At 39.1% G+C, this 13,990-nt stretch overlaps 1 protein-coding gene across 3 annotated transcripts in view; it reads right to left on the bottom strand.

The window, feature by feature from the left end:
* Positions 1-1,045: 1,045 nt before the first annotated feature.
* LOC141521768 (uncharacterized) overlaps positions 1,046-13,990 on the bottom strand; it is a 28,368-nt gene continuing 15,423 nt past the window's right edge. For all 3 annotated transcript variants that reach the window (XM_074234655.1, XM_074234656.1, XM_074234657.1), the window contains one exon: positions 1,046-3,195. In XM_074234655.1, the coding sequence (XP_074090756.1) occupies positions 1,240-3,186 (1,947 nt within the window). In that variant the 5' untranslated portion in view covers positions 3,187-3,195 and the 3' untranslated portion in view covers positions 1,046-1,239. The remainder of the gene's footprint in view (positions 3,196-13,990) is intronic.

The following is a 13,990-nucleotide window of genomic DNA, read 5'->3' as shown; positions in this document are numbered from 1 at the left end:
AGACTCCCGCGGACCCCAAAATTAATGTTTACAGCTCGCCAAGCAGTGAGTCACGGCAGGGTGACCCGCGGCCGTGGGGCCCAGGCCGCGGCTGCCCGCGAGCCAGACAAGCGGGCGTTGCGGCCCTGGAGGAGGAAGAAGCCCGACCCGCGTGCAGCTGGGGCCCGTGTCTGTGGGAACCCACAGAGGGTCCCCAAGAGGACGCCAGATCCGCGGTGCTCCAGGGCCCCACAAGTCGTAGGTCTGTCCAGCCATCACGGCCCTGCAATGCGATGCTATTCCTGAACAGTAACAGGCCAGCCTTGGACATCCGTTCGGGTTTTTGGGGTTTGTTTTTTTTTTTTGCCCCAGGACATAGAAATCAACCGTGTTACAAAACACATGAAAAACAGGATTAAACAAATTCTAGATGAATGCATCTTAAAAGCGTCTTAAGCTCTATGTGCCAAACACTGTACTTAGTTATCTGGTTGGCTAGCATTAAATAAAAGGTATAATTTCGGTCCTTAGTCATACTTTCAAACTGTCTAGACCCAATAGAGGAATAATTCAAACCAAAATGTTTCAGCATTTTTCAACCAGGTTGTGCACCTATGGTCATCCATCTAATTCAACTGCGGTAAAATTTTAAATTCCAATGAATAGGACTTAGCAATATTGAATAATGTCAGTGGTGTATAATACATAAAACTTAAGAGTTTGGGTTTTTTTCCCCAAGGCAGTGGGGTTAAGTGACTCGCCCAAGGTCACACAGCTAAGGTAATAAGTGTCTGAGGCCAAATTTGAACTCAGGTCCTCCTGACTCCAGGGCCAGTGCTCTATCCACTGTACCACCTAGACCCCCCGGGGTGGGGTTTGTTTTTTTTAATTAATAATAATCTAGTCATTCTTCATACTAGTGCCTTTGCTCTGTGATTATCATTAATTTATCCTTTTAGCCTTAATCACTTAAAATCACACGAAGGCTTTTGGAATATCTTTGTATATCTTGTTTGCATTCCCCCCGCCCCATTAGATTAATGAATTCCTTGAGGGTAAAGAAAATTTGCCTTTCTTTTTTATTCCCAGAATTCATCACAGTATAAAGCCAGAAACCTAATAATGTTTTTGTTTTAAAAATCATTTATTGGTTTTTTATTTTTATGCATTGAATTCTCATTGAAATACAGATACTCCAGGTCCACGATTTTTCACCAGTACTGTTTATAGTTAACAACACTGATTACTTTTAAAAAATACCTACATCTTATCTCTCATCTTTGAAGAGTTGAAGCTTTCCCATGTCTGGGAGTCTGACACTTTCCTTCTTTTTGTTGGGGAAGAAAAGTCTTCTTTCAATGTGGTCCTAGGCAAAGCTGTGTAGTCCATTGTGCTGACTGTCTCGAATAAGGAGTTTCTGGCAATGCCCTGGGGGGAAGCTGATTTCTGGAGCCCCTGGAGATCATCCCAGGGACTGGCAGTCAGCATTTTAGACTTTTGCCTGAATTTCCTAAGGGATAAAAGCTGGGCCCACTGAATTATTCCTTGGGAGTATACTTCAAACATGGTATCGATGGAATCCTGGGCTTTGCAGGTCTGTCTCATGCCAAAAGGCAAGGCCTTTCTTGTCCCTGTCTCGTTCTTTCTGGGAAAGCCTGTCCTTGGGCATGCTTCAGAGGGTGCAGAAGCCAAGAACTCCTCACAAAGTCTTTCATGGGACAGGGGAGCATTCTTAGGCGTCTGTGGCAGCCTTGGCATTCCTATGGATCTGGAGAGGAGCCTTTCCTGCCTTGATGTATCCCCTTCAGGAGAACTGTGCTGCAGAGAGTGGAATCTCTCCTTTGCACTTGTCAGATTGGGGGGCAGACACAAGCTGAAGGCTGATGGGGATTGGGATCCCATGGAGCTCTGGGAGGGGCTGGAGGCTGCCTGTCTCCCAACCATGGTCCTGGAACAAGATTGCTGAATGGAGAGGTTAAGCAATGGAACACTCAGAGCTGCCTGGGAGGGACTAGGGACTGCTTGTCTCCCATCTGTGGTCCTGGAAGGAGATTGCTGAATGGAGAGGTTATACAGTGCCCCCCTCAGAGCTGATGATGGGGAAGAAACACTTGGGAAGCAGATGGGGTCAATGGTTAACAATTCATTGTCCTTGGCAACACTGTTTGGTTCAGAATAGGGCAAAATGTTCTGCTTAAAATTCTTTCTGCCAATTAAACTATTTTCCTCACCTGGGATAATTTGGAATTTTTGATTCATCTTGAGAAAACTATTTTCCATTGTGAAAGTGCTAAGTCTTCTCTTCTTTGAGGACCGGACTTTGGAGGTGTATTTATTTGTGGAAACAAGGTTACTCTTCTGAGAAGGTAAACACTTAAACAGTGAGTACAACATTTCTGCATAGATGTCACTCAGTTTGAGGTCCTGGGCAGATTCTTCATCTTCACAAGTAGTGACACATAAGGATCTACTCAAGTGGTTTCTTTTGGCTCTCCAGGCTACCAAGCTTTGATTTGGGGACACCTGGATGTCTTGGGGACCTTGGAGGGATGAAGTTGGATGATCTGGAATTCCATTAGTTTTCCAGGGGCCATTACTGCTGTGATCAAGGAAAGCTTTGGATGAAAGGATCATGGGATGGGACTGGTGGTTTTTCTTGCTGAAACTGTTGACCTCAATCAACCTGGGATGTTCATCTTCCAAAATCACATCAACTCGGACCACACTTTTCTTGTCTAAATCATTTTCTGCAAGGCTTTGAAGGTTGTCATTCTTCAAGATGTTATCATTCCTCTTGCCTTTGATATCTGTGACAGTGCTTTGTGTGACCTCATCTATACTGTATTCTTTCTCCAGGGATATCTGGATATTCTGTAAGATTCTCTTGGTCACCAGTTTTCCACCCCATTCTCTCAGTCCAAGGGGGGTCTGGTAGGTCAAGGTGGACATGTGCACAAGGGTGTCTCCCTCGAAGGGGTGGTTGTACTTAGCCACCAGGTTCCCCATGATGCTGGTGAACTGGCGGCTGCTGGCCTGCAGCTTCTCCATGAGCTGCCCCCACTGCTGCCGCTGCCGCCGCCGCCGCTGGAAGGAGACACTGCCCGCCATGCCATGCCAGGCCGGGCAGGACTCGGGCACCACCACCGCCGCTGCCACCTCCGCCTCCGCCTCAGAAGCCAATAAATGTTTTCTGACTTGACCTCTCATTTATCTTTGCTAATAGAAAACAGAAAGACTATGGTTAAAAATAATTCAGAAACCTAATTTTAGCTCCAACCTAATTTCCCTTTTAGAATAGCTGTTAACGGGAGGAAAAATGTGAGTCTTCACTTCTTTCCTTTCTCCTGTCCACTGGGGAAGGGAGTGTCCTAAGAACAGTAAAATAGCTAAAGGAAAAAAGAAAAGGACATAAATAATTCACAAACTGCCTCATGCTGCCTCAAGTATACATTAACAATATGGGAATAGAAATGTTCTCTCAGTTTTTTATTTTTTGTTTGTTTGTTTGTTTTTAGGTTTTTGCAAGGCAAATGGGGTTAAAGTGGCTTGCCCAAGGCCACACAGCAAGGTAATTATTAAGTGTTTGAGACCAGATTTGAACCCAGGTGCTCCTGACTCCAGGGCCGGTGCTTTATCCACTGCGCCACCTAGCCACCCCTCAGTACTTTATTTTAAATATAATATAATATACAGACCTAACTAAAAATCTTCGTACAAAGTCCTGAAAAATTTTTTTTTAAAGTATGATAAAATTATTGAATCATGAGAAAAAGTAAGGTCATGTGAACTAGAAGGTAGAAGACATATAATCATAGAATCATGGGATTTTCACCTTGGAAGGAACATATCATCTAAGTCAACCTCCTTCTAGGAAACTCAGGCCAAGAGAGGTTAAAGGGATTTGTCAACAGTCTTCCATCTCCAAATCCTGGGCACTTTCTATTACATGAAGATGCTTCTCAAGAATTTTTTGAAGAGTTAGAAGTAAATTTGAAAGTTACTTAAGAGTGAGACATTAGGAAGGATTTTAGAAGACATCTAATCCAAGATGGGTAGTAGTGAATAGAAGAGCCAGAATTTAAATCCCGGCCCACTCTCGTTCAACCACCTGATTTTAGATATGAGCATCTGATGCCTATGGACAATAAATGACTTGTTGGAAGAGTCAAAGAACTAGTCATTACTAGAGTCAGACCTAAGATCCAAATCCGATTTTAATTCCAATGCCCTTTCCAATACTACCATTACACAGAGTACTATGATAAGGATGACATCAGAAGTGCCCATCATGGACTTTTCTAGACAGACATCTTAGAACCAGGTATGAACCTGAGGTTTTTGAAATACATGTGGCATGTAACACCTCCAAAGTCTTATTGGAATGCCTCACTGTGGCAGAGGAGGCTGCCTGTCTTTTGGAAAGAAATGCCGGTAGAAAAAAAAGCCCAGTTCCTCCTCAAACTGGAAAGACAGACCTAACAACAAATTGTGTCTGCTGTTTGGGGACCAGTTTATCTCTTCATTTCCTATCCAACTGCACTCCTTAGACTTTCCTTCCCCCTTCATTCCCCGAATTATCTTATCATTCAGAACCTCTTCATCTTAGAAAATTGTCAGCCTTAATAACTCATACCTCATTGGTCTATTAATACCCTCTATCCCTCTGATAGGAAAGTGAATTTAAGAGATTCTCCCTTTCCTCCTCTCCACTTTCCTTTCCCTCTGCCACAATCCTTGCAGTTTTCTTGTTTGTGTTGTCTTTTCCCCCATTAGATTGTAAGTTCCTCAAGGGCAGAAACTATCTTTTTAATATTTGTATCCCCTAGTGTATAACATCTAATACATAGTAGACATAAGTAGAATAAACTTAAAATGTTTATTGTTTGACTGTTGTTAGGGGCTAAAGGGAGAGGGCTCATCAGAAGACTGGCTGTTCATTCTTTTAATAGTGGCAAAGAATTGGAAAATGAGGGGAAGCCCATCAATTGGAGAATGACTGAACAAATTCTGGTATTATCAATGGGATGGAATACTATTGTTATGTAAGAAATCATGAGTGGGCAGAACAGAAAAGCCTGGGAAAACAATTGATGCTGAGTGAAGTGTACACATTAACAATATTGTGTGATAGGGACGGCTAGGTGGCACAGTGGATAGAACACCGGCCCTGGAGTAATGACTACCTGAGTTCAAATCCGGCCTCAGACACTTAAATAATTACCTAGTTGTGTGGCCTTGGGCAAGCCACTTAACCTCATTGCCTTGCAAAAAAAACTAAAAAAAAAACCACACAAAAAAAATACTGTGTGATGATCAACCATGATGGACTTAGCTCCTCAACAGATCAAGGACAATTCTAAAAGACTTCTGATGGGAAAATCCCATCCACACCCAGAGAAAAAACTGTGGAGTCTGAATGCAAACCAAAGCATACTATTTTTCACTTTTTAGAATCTATTTTATATTTTCTCATGTTTTTCCCCCCCTTTAGTTCTGATTCTTCTTTCACAACATGACTAATATGGAAATATAGTTGAGATGATTGTACATGAATAACCCACATCATGTGACTTGCTTCCATGGGAAGGGAAAAGGGAAGAGAGGAAGGTAGAAAAATGTGGAACTTAACGGCTTAATGAAAGATGAATGTTGAAAATTATTTTTGCATGTTATTGAAAAATAAAATAACATTCAAAAAATGAAAAAAGAAGATTGGTGATTGGTCCATGAGAGCCCAAGAATGAATAAAAATATAAAATAGCACCCTGTCTTTTTCTTAATTTTTTTTGTAAAGCAATGAGGTTAAGTGCTTGCCCAAGGCCACACTTATTAAGTGTCTGAGGCCTGATTTGAACTCAGGTCCTCCTGACTCCAGGGCCAGTGCTCTTATCACTGCAACACCTAGCTGCCCCTTACCCTGTCTTTTCTGATCCACATCTGCTTCCACAGTGGTAAACTGAAGTGGTAAAAACGTCTAAGAATCACATCTTTTAGACATTTACAAATACTGACTGAACCTTTGGCATTGTGTATCAACCCTCAACCAACTAGATACACAACTAGAGACCAAACCATCCATACTGACATTCACTTGTGGGACACAAAGGTTTTCCTGAGAGGAGCATATAAAAGCATTAGTTTTGTCATGAGCCCAAAGACAAGAAGTATTATCACATTTCCTGGGATACCTTCTCATCTCATTTTGAAATGTTTTGGGTTAACAATGAAGCAAAGAGAAACCCACAAAGATGGTTGAAATATAATGAGATCTGTTGGAGAAGATGAAAAAGAGAGGAAACATGGTACCAGGAAAATAATGCTGAATTTGGCATTAGAAGACGTAAGCTTGAATTATTAATTGTGCTTTATCTTTGGCTAGTCAAACTACCAACTTGGGCTTCAATTTCCTCATCTGTAAATTGAGGAGATGGGTCTAGTCCTCAACCTTTTTTCTATTATGGACTCTTTTGGCAGGCTAGCAAATTTATGAATCTCTTCTCAGAATGTTTTTAAGTACATAAAATAAAGTACATTGGATTGCAAAGGAAAGTAATTATAACAAAAAATTTCTTGGGGTTTTGACAACTCCAAAATACTATGATTCTAACCATAGAAATTTGAAATTGTTCAGTCATTTTTCAGCTGTATCTGACTCCTGGTGACCCAATTTGAGGTATTCTTGGCAAACATGCTTCAATTCATTTTGTAAAGAGAAAACTGAGGCAAATAAGGGTTAAGTGACTGCTTAGGGTCACAAAGCTAATAGTTGTCTGAGGATGGATATGAACTCAAGATCTTTCTGACTCCTGGGCCAAACAACCCTATGAATTTAGCAACAGGGAAGGATATAACTCCTGCCAAAACAGTGCAAAATTAGAAGGGTCAAAAGTTTGGAAATTATTAAAAGCCCACAGCCGACATATATCACACTTCCTTAACAACAGAATGAGAAGGCACTAAACATAAGAGTAGAAAGACCATAGAGATATCAGGCTACAACTTTTTTGCTAGAATAAAGTTAAGACAAAATCCTCTTTGTTTCCAAATAACAGTCTTTATGATTTGTAGAAGACAGAAGAATTATGGGGAATATGAGAGGGAGAGTATGAGAAGGAAGGTTAAAAACATATTCCAAAAGATAAATAAACTGTCTTGGTGAGGGGACACTGATTGTTGAGTTAGATGAGTTTTTCCCACTGCCATGCTCATATTCAAACCATTATCAGACCCTGATGATTATACATTTATAATATTCCTTATATCTGTCCTCAACTTCCACTAACCTTATTTCTGGCCCTTCTCATCTCTCACAACTGGACTATTGAAATAATCTCCTAACTGGTCTTTCTACCCTGCCTCTTTCCTTCAATTCATTCTCCATATAGAATCGAAAATAACATTCCTAGGATACAGGATACAACTGTACCATTCTCCTACCCAAACTCCAGGGGCTCTCTATTAGACAGAATTGGGAGAATCTCTCTGAATCTTAAAATTCCTCAACAACAAAATTAGAGATTCAGTGGATAGAGTACCAGACCTGGAGTCAGGAAGACCTGAGTTCAAATCTAATCTCATGTGCTTATTATCTATGCAACCTAAGTCATTTAACCCTGTTTGTCTCAGTTCCTTATTTATAAAATGAGCTAGAGAAGGAAATGGCAAACCACTCCAGTATCTTTGCCAAAAAAGATCTCAAACGTGATGGAAATGACTCAACCACAACAAATGGATTAGACTGGATAGGCTCTGAAACACCTTCCACAGAATTAGAGCTTATCTGTGAGATCAAACATAAACCATTTTGGCATTCAAAGCTCTTCACAAACTGGTTCCAAACTATGGTAGTTTTTTTTTTTGTTTCAAAGGAATGAGGAAATTTTTTTTTTGAAGGAAAGAGGAATGTATGTGGGACAGAAGCCTGCAGGACCAGAAGCATCTGATCCAAGAACACTTTCTTAAAGGTTCTGACTGCCTAAACTAGAAAAGACATCAAGTTCCCCCCATGCCATCCTCCTGAAGAAGTGAAAAAAGATTATCTTGGGAAAGAAGACATGAACAATAATCTAGGGGAAAAATTGACTTCTCCATGGGCTGCATAAGAGAGAAAAGACGATGGGAGAGCAGTTGCCTCCCAGGGCCACAAATGTAACCACTGTTGTAGCAGACAACCCTGAACTTTCACAAGATGAAAAGAAAATACTTTTTGCAAAGTCAACAAGGGTAAAACTTTCTTCTCACTGCCTACTTAGCATTTGGTTTTCTCAAGGAACTTACTTCCTAGTTCTCAAAAAAAAAGTTTTTGCTTTCTGTATTGGCCACTTGTTTTCAAAAAGAAGCTTCTTTGTCTAAAATATATTTCACTATGTGCGTAAGTTCTTGGGAGGATTAAAAGAGGACATGGAGAAGGTGGTTATGGTCAGCTATGAACAGAAAGAGGAGAGTCTCTTAAATGGCTAGGATATCAGCTGGGGCCTCAAAACAAGCTAAGTAAACTTTTAGTGAAAGCATATTATTAATTCCCCTAAAATTCAGAACAAAATTCATCAAGACTGTCAGGGACTTCCTTGGGCAAATAACAAAGAGTCAACAATAAGTATGGTAGGGGGAGAAGGTTTGGAAAAGTAGAGACTTGCTTCCTTCCACAACATCTTAAAACATCTTAAAAGTCCCTTTGTTCTTCATCTGAAAGTACATGGAAACAATCCTTCCCCCTAAGAAGAGAAGTCAATAACAGTGACTTGGGAGAAAATCAGCCTTGGAGGAAGAACTGGAAGCAGACTAGTTCCATTCATTCAAGAATGGGAGTCAGAAAGAAGATATGAGTTTTTCTTCAGCTATCTCATTCACCTCCCACCACCACAGTCAGATTACCTTTCCAGTATGATGATACCTACACCCCCTTTGCAAACTCTACAATTCTGCCAATCTTGCCATTTTGTCATTCCTAATGCAAAAGGTTCTGTTTTATTGAAATGCTTTCCCTTCCTTCTTTCAACCTCTAAGTATCTCTCTTCTTTTAAAGTTTGATCCATGCATTGCCTCTTATAGAAGGCCTTCCTTGATCCACAACACTCTTCCACCTTCAGCTGATAGTATCATGGTACCAAATTACCTTGTGTTTAGTTTGTATACATTTGTTTGTACAGATATAATCTCCTTTACACAATGTAAGTCCTCAAAGACACATACTGCTGTCCTTCTTTGTTATCTTGAAGAAGGGCCCGCACATTGTGAGCATTTAAGAAATGTGTGCTGATTGACAATAAAAATGAAAATACCATGATAGCAATACAACAACTAAGATCTTTTAAAAAAAATGGGAAATGAACTATCTGAACAAGTTGATAGTGAGACGCTATCGTAATTATTTCAGAGAAATTTAACCAATGGCAAGTTGCCACAAGAATTCAAAAACTGACTCATGCAGCAAAAGGCCTATCTTTTCAAATGGAGTCACATGGAAGCCAAGAACACCACCAATTTAGGGCACAAGTTTATTTGCAGAATCTTAAAGGGGGATGACAGAAAATTTTGAGAAGTATGATATCACAAAACAGCATATAGAAGCAAAGGGAAAAATAAGTCAACAGTATTGAGGGCATCTGCAAATTAAACTTTGAGTACAACAAATTGACATTAACTGAAACAGATCTGCCAACATGTCTGTGGCTATCTATTCTCATCATTAATAATAGTGGAACCTCTGTCATTGAGCTCCATCTATCTGGAAAGAAGCTCTAGGTGTGGGTGAAAGTTGAAGGTTCAAATCCTACATTTGACTTGAATTTAATAATATGAGCTATATAAATTAACTTCTCAGAGCTTTGCTTTCCTTAGAAGGTAAATGGGGATGATGTTTAAAAAACTTAACTCAAGTAGCTGTTAAGAGGATTGAGTCTGGGAAACCTGAAAACACTAGATTAATGTGCTAAATAGTTACCTACTATTATGATCACATTGGGCAGCTAGGTAGTACAGTGGACAGAGTGTTGAGTCTGGAGTAAGGAAGAAGTGAGTTCAAGTTCAATCTCAGATGCTTAGTAGATGTATGACACCAGGCAAGTCACTGTTTGCCTCATTTTTCTCTTCTGGAAAATGAGCTGGAGAAGGAAATGGCAAACTACTCCAGTATCTTTGCCCAAAAAACCCCAAAACACCCCAAAATGGTCATGGAGAGTTGGACATTGACTAAAACAACTCAACAAAATTACTACGAGAAAGTGCCATTTGCTGATGGTGAGAATCATATCTAATCAACATCAGAAATTTATACTGAAGGGAACTTGATTTTAAAGGCATTATAAATGGTACAAGATTGAACATGGACCTTGATCAGCTTAGCCTGTGGTAGAGCTCAGCATAATGCCCAACACAGACTAGGAAGTCTATGAAGGTTAGCTATCATTATAATTATTTTCAGTACAGACCTGAGCCTGTGGGTCACTTTCTATAGAGGACCACATCTTCACAATTACACAACTGCCTAAGAGAAAGAAAGGGAAAATAAGACTCTACCCATTGTCTGTTTGTTGCCTTTAAAAATATTTAGCAAGTTCATCCATTACAGGTCTTTCCTCAAGCGATAAACCTTCCACAAATGTTAAGTTCATATATGATTGCATAATAAATGTGACCACAGAAATGACTATGTTCACTGATCTTCAAAGTATCAATATCAAGCAAATCATAAAATAAGAAAATGCAAGCTCCTACAAAAAGTTCTCAACAGTGTCATGGATGGTGTCCTGTGATTTATTTTTTTTTAAAGAGGAATTACTCATAAATGGAGAAATTCTTCATTTGTTCCTGATTGCAGATGACATTAGTCTAATTACATGAAGCTGTGAATTATTTCAGGCCCTTCCTCTAAAGTGAAATCTGGGGTACATCAAAAGAAATCAAACTTATCTGCACAGGAAAGAAAATAAAGAATATATACTGCAAAAAAAAATTTAAACAAAAAAAGCATTGTTAGTGCAGCTGTGAATGCATCAAACCTTTCTGGAGAGCAATTTGGAATTCCACCCAAAGGGCAACAAAAATGTGGATAACGTTTGATCCAGCAATACCACTACTGGGTCTATACCCTTGAAGAGATTACAAAAAAGAGTAAAAAACCACTTGTACACTTGTAGCTCTGTTTGTGGTAGCAAAGAATTGGAAATGGAGTGAATGTCCATCAATTGGGGAATGGCTGAACAAACTGTGGTATATATCTATGTTATGGAACACTATTATTCTATTAGAAACCAGGAGGGATGGGAATTCAGAGAATCCTGGAAGGATTTGCATGAACTGATGCTGAACAAGAATGAGCAGAACCAGAACACTGTACACTCTAACAGCAACATGGGGGGTGATGATCAAACTTAATGGACTTGCTCATTTCATCAAGGCAACAATCAGGCACAATTTGGGGATATCTGCAATGGAGGATAGTATCTGTATCCACAGAAAGAATTGTGGAGTTTAAACAAAGACCAAAGACTATTACCTTTAATTTTTTAAAAAGTATCTTATTGTTATTTTGCCATCTCTTATATTTTACTTTTTCCCTTAAGGATATGACTTCTCTCTCAACACATTCAATTTTGATCAATGTATAGCATGGAAACAATGTAAAGACTATCAGATTGCCTTCTGTGGGGGGTGGTGGGGAAGGAAGGGAGATTAGGGGAAAAAACTGTAAAATTCAAAAAACAATAAAAAAAAGAATATATACTGCCCAGCTTTTGACACATATGACTAGCCCATTAAGTTTGTCTATCAGTATACATATCTTGGATAAGCACTACAAAGAGGTAAGAAATTGGGATCAGAAGTGAGTCTACCAAAAGCATTTAACTGGGTTATATTTGAAAAAAACTGCAATGCTTTTAATAAGCCCAAGCAGCAGCCTGCAATAAATGTCCATTTTAAAAAAACCATCAATAGTCTCCTAGTAATGCTACATGACTGGCAATCATGGGATACTATGATCAAGGGAGAAAAAAAATCCTTAAACTACAGATGACCCAAAGGGCAACAGAAAGATACAAAGTGGTCATAATAGGCTGTAACATATTACTAATGAAGATGAGCATGTAAAGAGGTAAAAAAAAATTACAAGGAATAATATGTGTGGTTGGAAAACAAGAAGAGCTGGTTGTTCTTTAAGCATAAGAAATAATCCATACACTATCAACCAGGATTTTAGGGACAGAGAGACCTCCACAGAAGATCTTCAGAAAGATCTGCTAGAAGATTACATAGCCATGGAGGGAGTAGGCACACTAATGAGGTTATTGAACTTCTTGGTTCTAATCCTGACTTTTTTGAAAATTTCAAGCAAACTTACTTAAGTGACTGAGCTTTTTAGTTTTCTTTGTAAAACATGGGTTAACACCCCCCCCAAAAAATATCTAGTGTCACCTGAATGCCAATGCAGACTAGTTGCATGACCCTAGGAAGTCCCTGGACCTCTGTTGTCTGCCTCAGTTTCCCCACATCTGTAAAATGAAAATATAGCATCTACCTCCTATTTTGTGGGACATTTGTAAAGTATGATATAAACCTTAAAGCACTAGGTAAACAATTGCTATTATTATTATTACTAAAATAAAAACCTAAACATTAATTGATATATTTTATATATATATATACATATTGTTCAACAATATAATTTGTATTTCTGCATTTCTGTTGTTCACAAGCACATTCTTTTGTTTTTAAATTTTCTTAAAGAGCTTTAATTACTGAAAATCAAAATTTAAAATGTTAATTTTGATGTCTATTTTTGGTTTGTACACATAGATAACGGATACTGTTCAACAATAAAAATCATTTGCATTTATGGATTTGTATCATTAAATGCACATTCTATTTCAAGTTTCTCAGAGACTATGGGTCACACTTAGAAAGATACATTAATCCTTTGCTTCAGAAAATCTTAATTTCTCACTTGAGGTTCAAGTACATTCATTCTCTTAACACAAACAACACAATTTTGCTATACCTATCCAGAATATGTCCTTCAGTGTTCAGCTCACATCTCCTCCATCTCACTTATTTATATTTTAAATTCAAGCTGCATTTTATAATCAGTAATATACTGCTTTACACTTGTTCTTTAACTGTTTTATGTGTTGGCTAATTCTTTGTGACTACTTATTATTGATTCCTATTTTTAATGGACTGTGATAAATATATTTACACACACACACACACACACAGGTTTTTAACAAGGCAATATGGTTAAGTGACTTGCCCAAGGTCACACAAGCTAAGTCTTGTGTCTGAGATCTAATTTGAACTCAGGTCTTCCTGACTCCAGGGTTGTTGTTTTATCCACTGTGCCACCCAGCAGCCCCCAACTCCGATATATTTTTGTGCATTTCCTTTAAGGCCTAGTGCTGTGTGAATAAACCTCAGCAAGATTTTTAAAAGAGCAATCCTTCAATATTCTCCCATTTCAAAGTATTCCTCTCAGAACACACGAAAAACACCACCATTACCATAAACATGCCCCCAAACCCTTCCATCTTCTGCCACAGAAATTCACTGGCCATTTAATTTTTGCACTAGCTAATTATGTACATTTCAAAATAGAAAATTTCACATCCTCTCTTGTCAAAAGAATTCTTTTTGCCACACTTCAAGACTTCAATAATATCATTTCATCAGACTGACAGTAATGAACACATACAGTAGCCCCACAGGTACTTTACTGGAGAGAGGTTGTATGGTTGTTTAGGACCACTATAGCATCATCTCGAGCCAAAGGGGGGGCAGTCTCTCCACCTTAGCCGGGATCCTTCTCCAACCTGGAAGCCCTTTTACCTCAGCAGGACCAGCCAGAACTTGTACTCCAGTAGCATTACCCTTTAAGAAGCCGTCCCCTTCATGACAAGCTAAGGCAATGAAGTAAGACTTGGGTGGAGGACTCCATATTATCATCATACCTTCATGCCAAACTGAAGCACTGAAGTAGCAGCTGGGTGGAGGACTGCTTAGCATCGTCATCCCACTA

Source organism: Macrotis lagotis, chromosome 4, assembly GCF_037893015.1.
Source record: "Macrotis lagotis isolate mMagLag1 chromosome 4, bilby.v1.9.chrom.fasta, whole genome shotgun sequence".
Lineage (NCBI taxonomy): Eukaryota > Metazoa > Chordata > Mammalia > Peramelemorphia > Peramelidae > Macrotis > Macrotis lagotis.
This window is presented reverse-complemented; position numbering and strand designations above follow the sequence as displayed.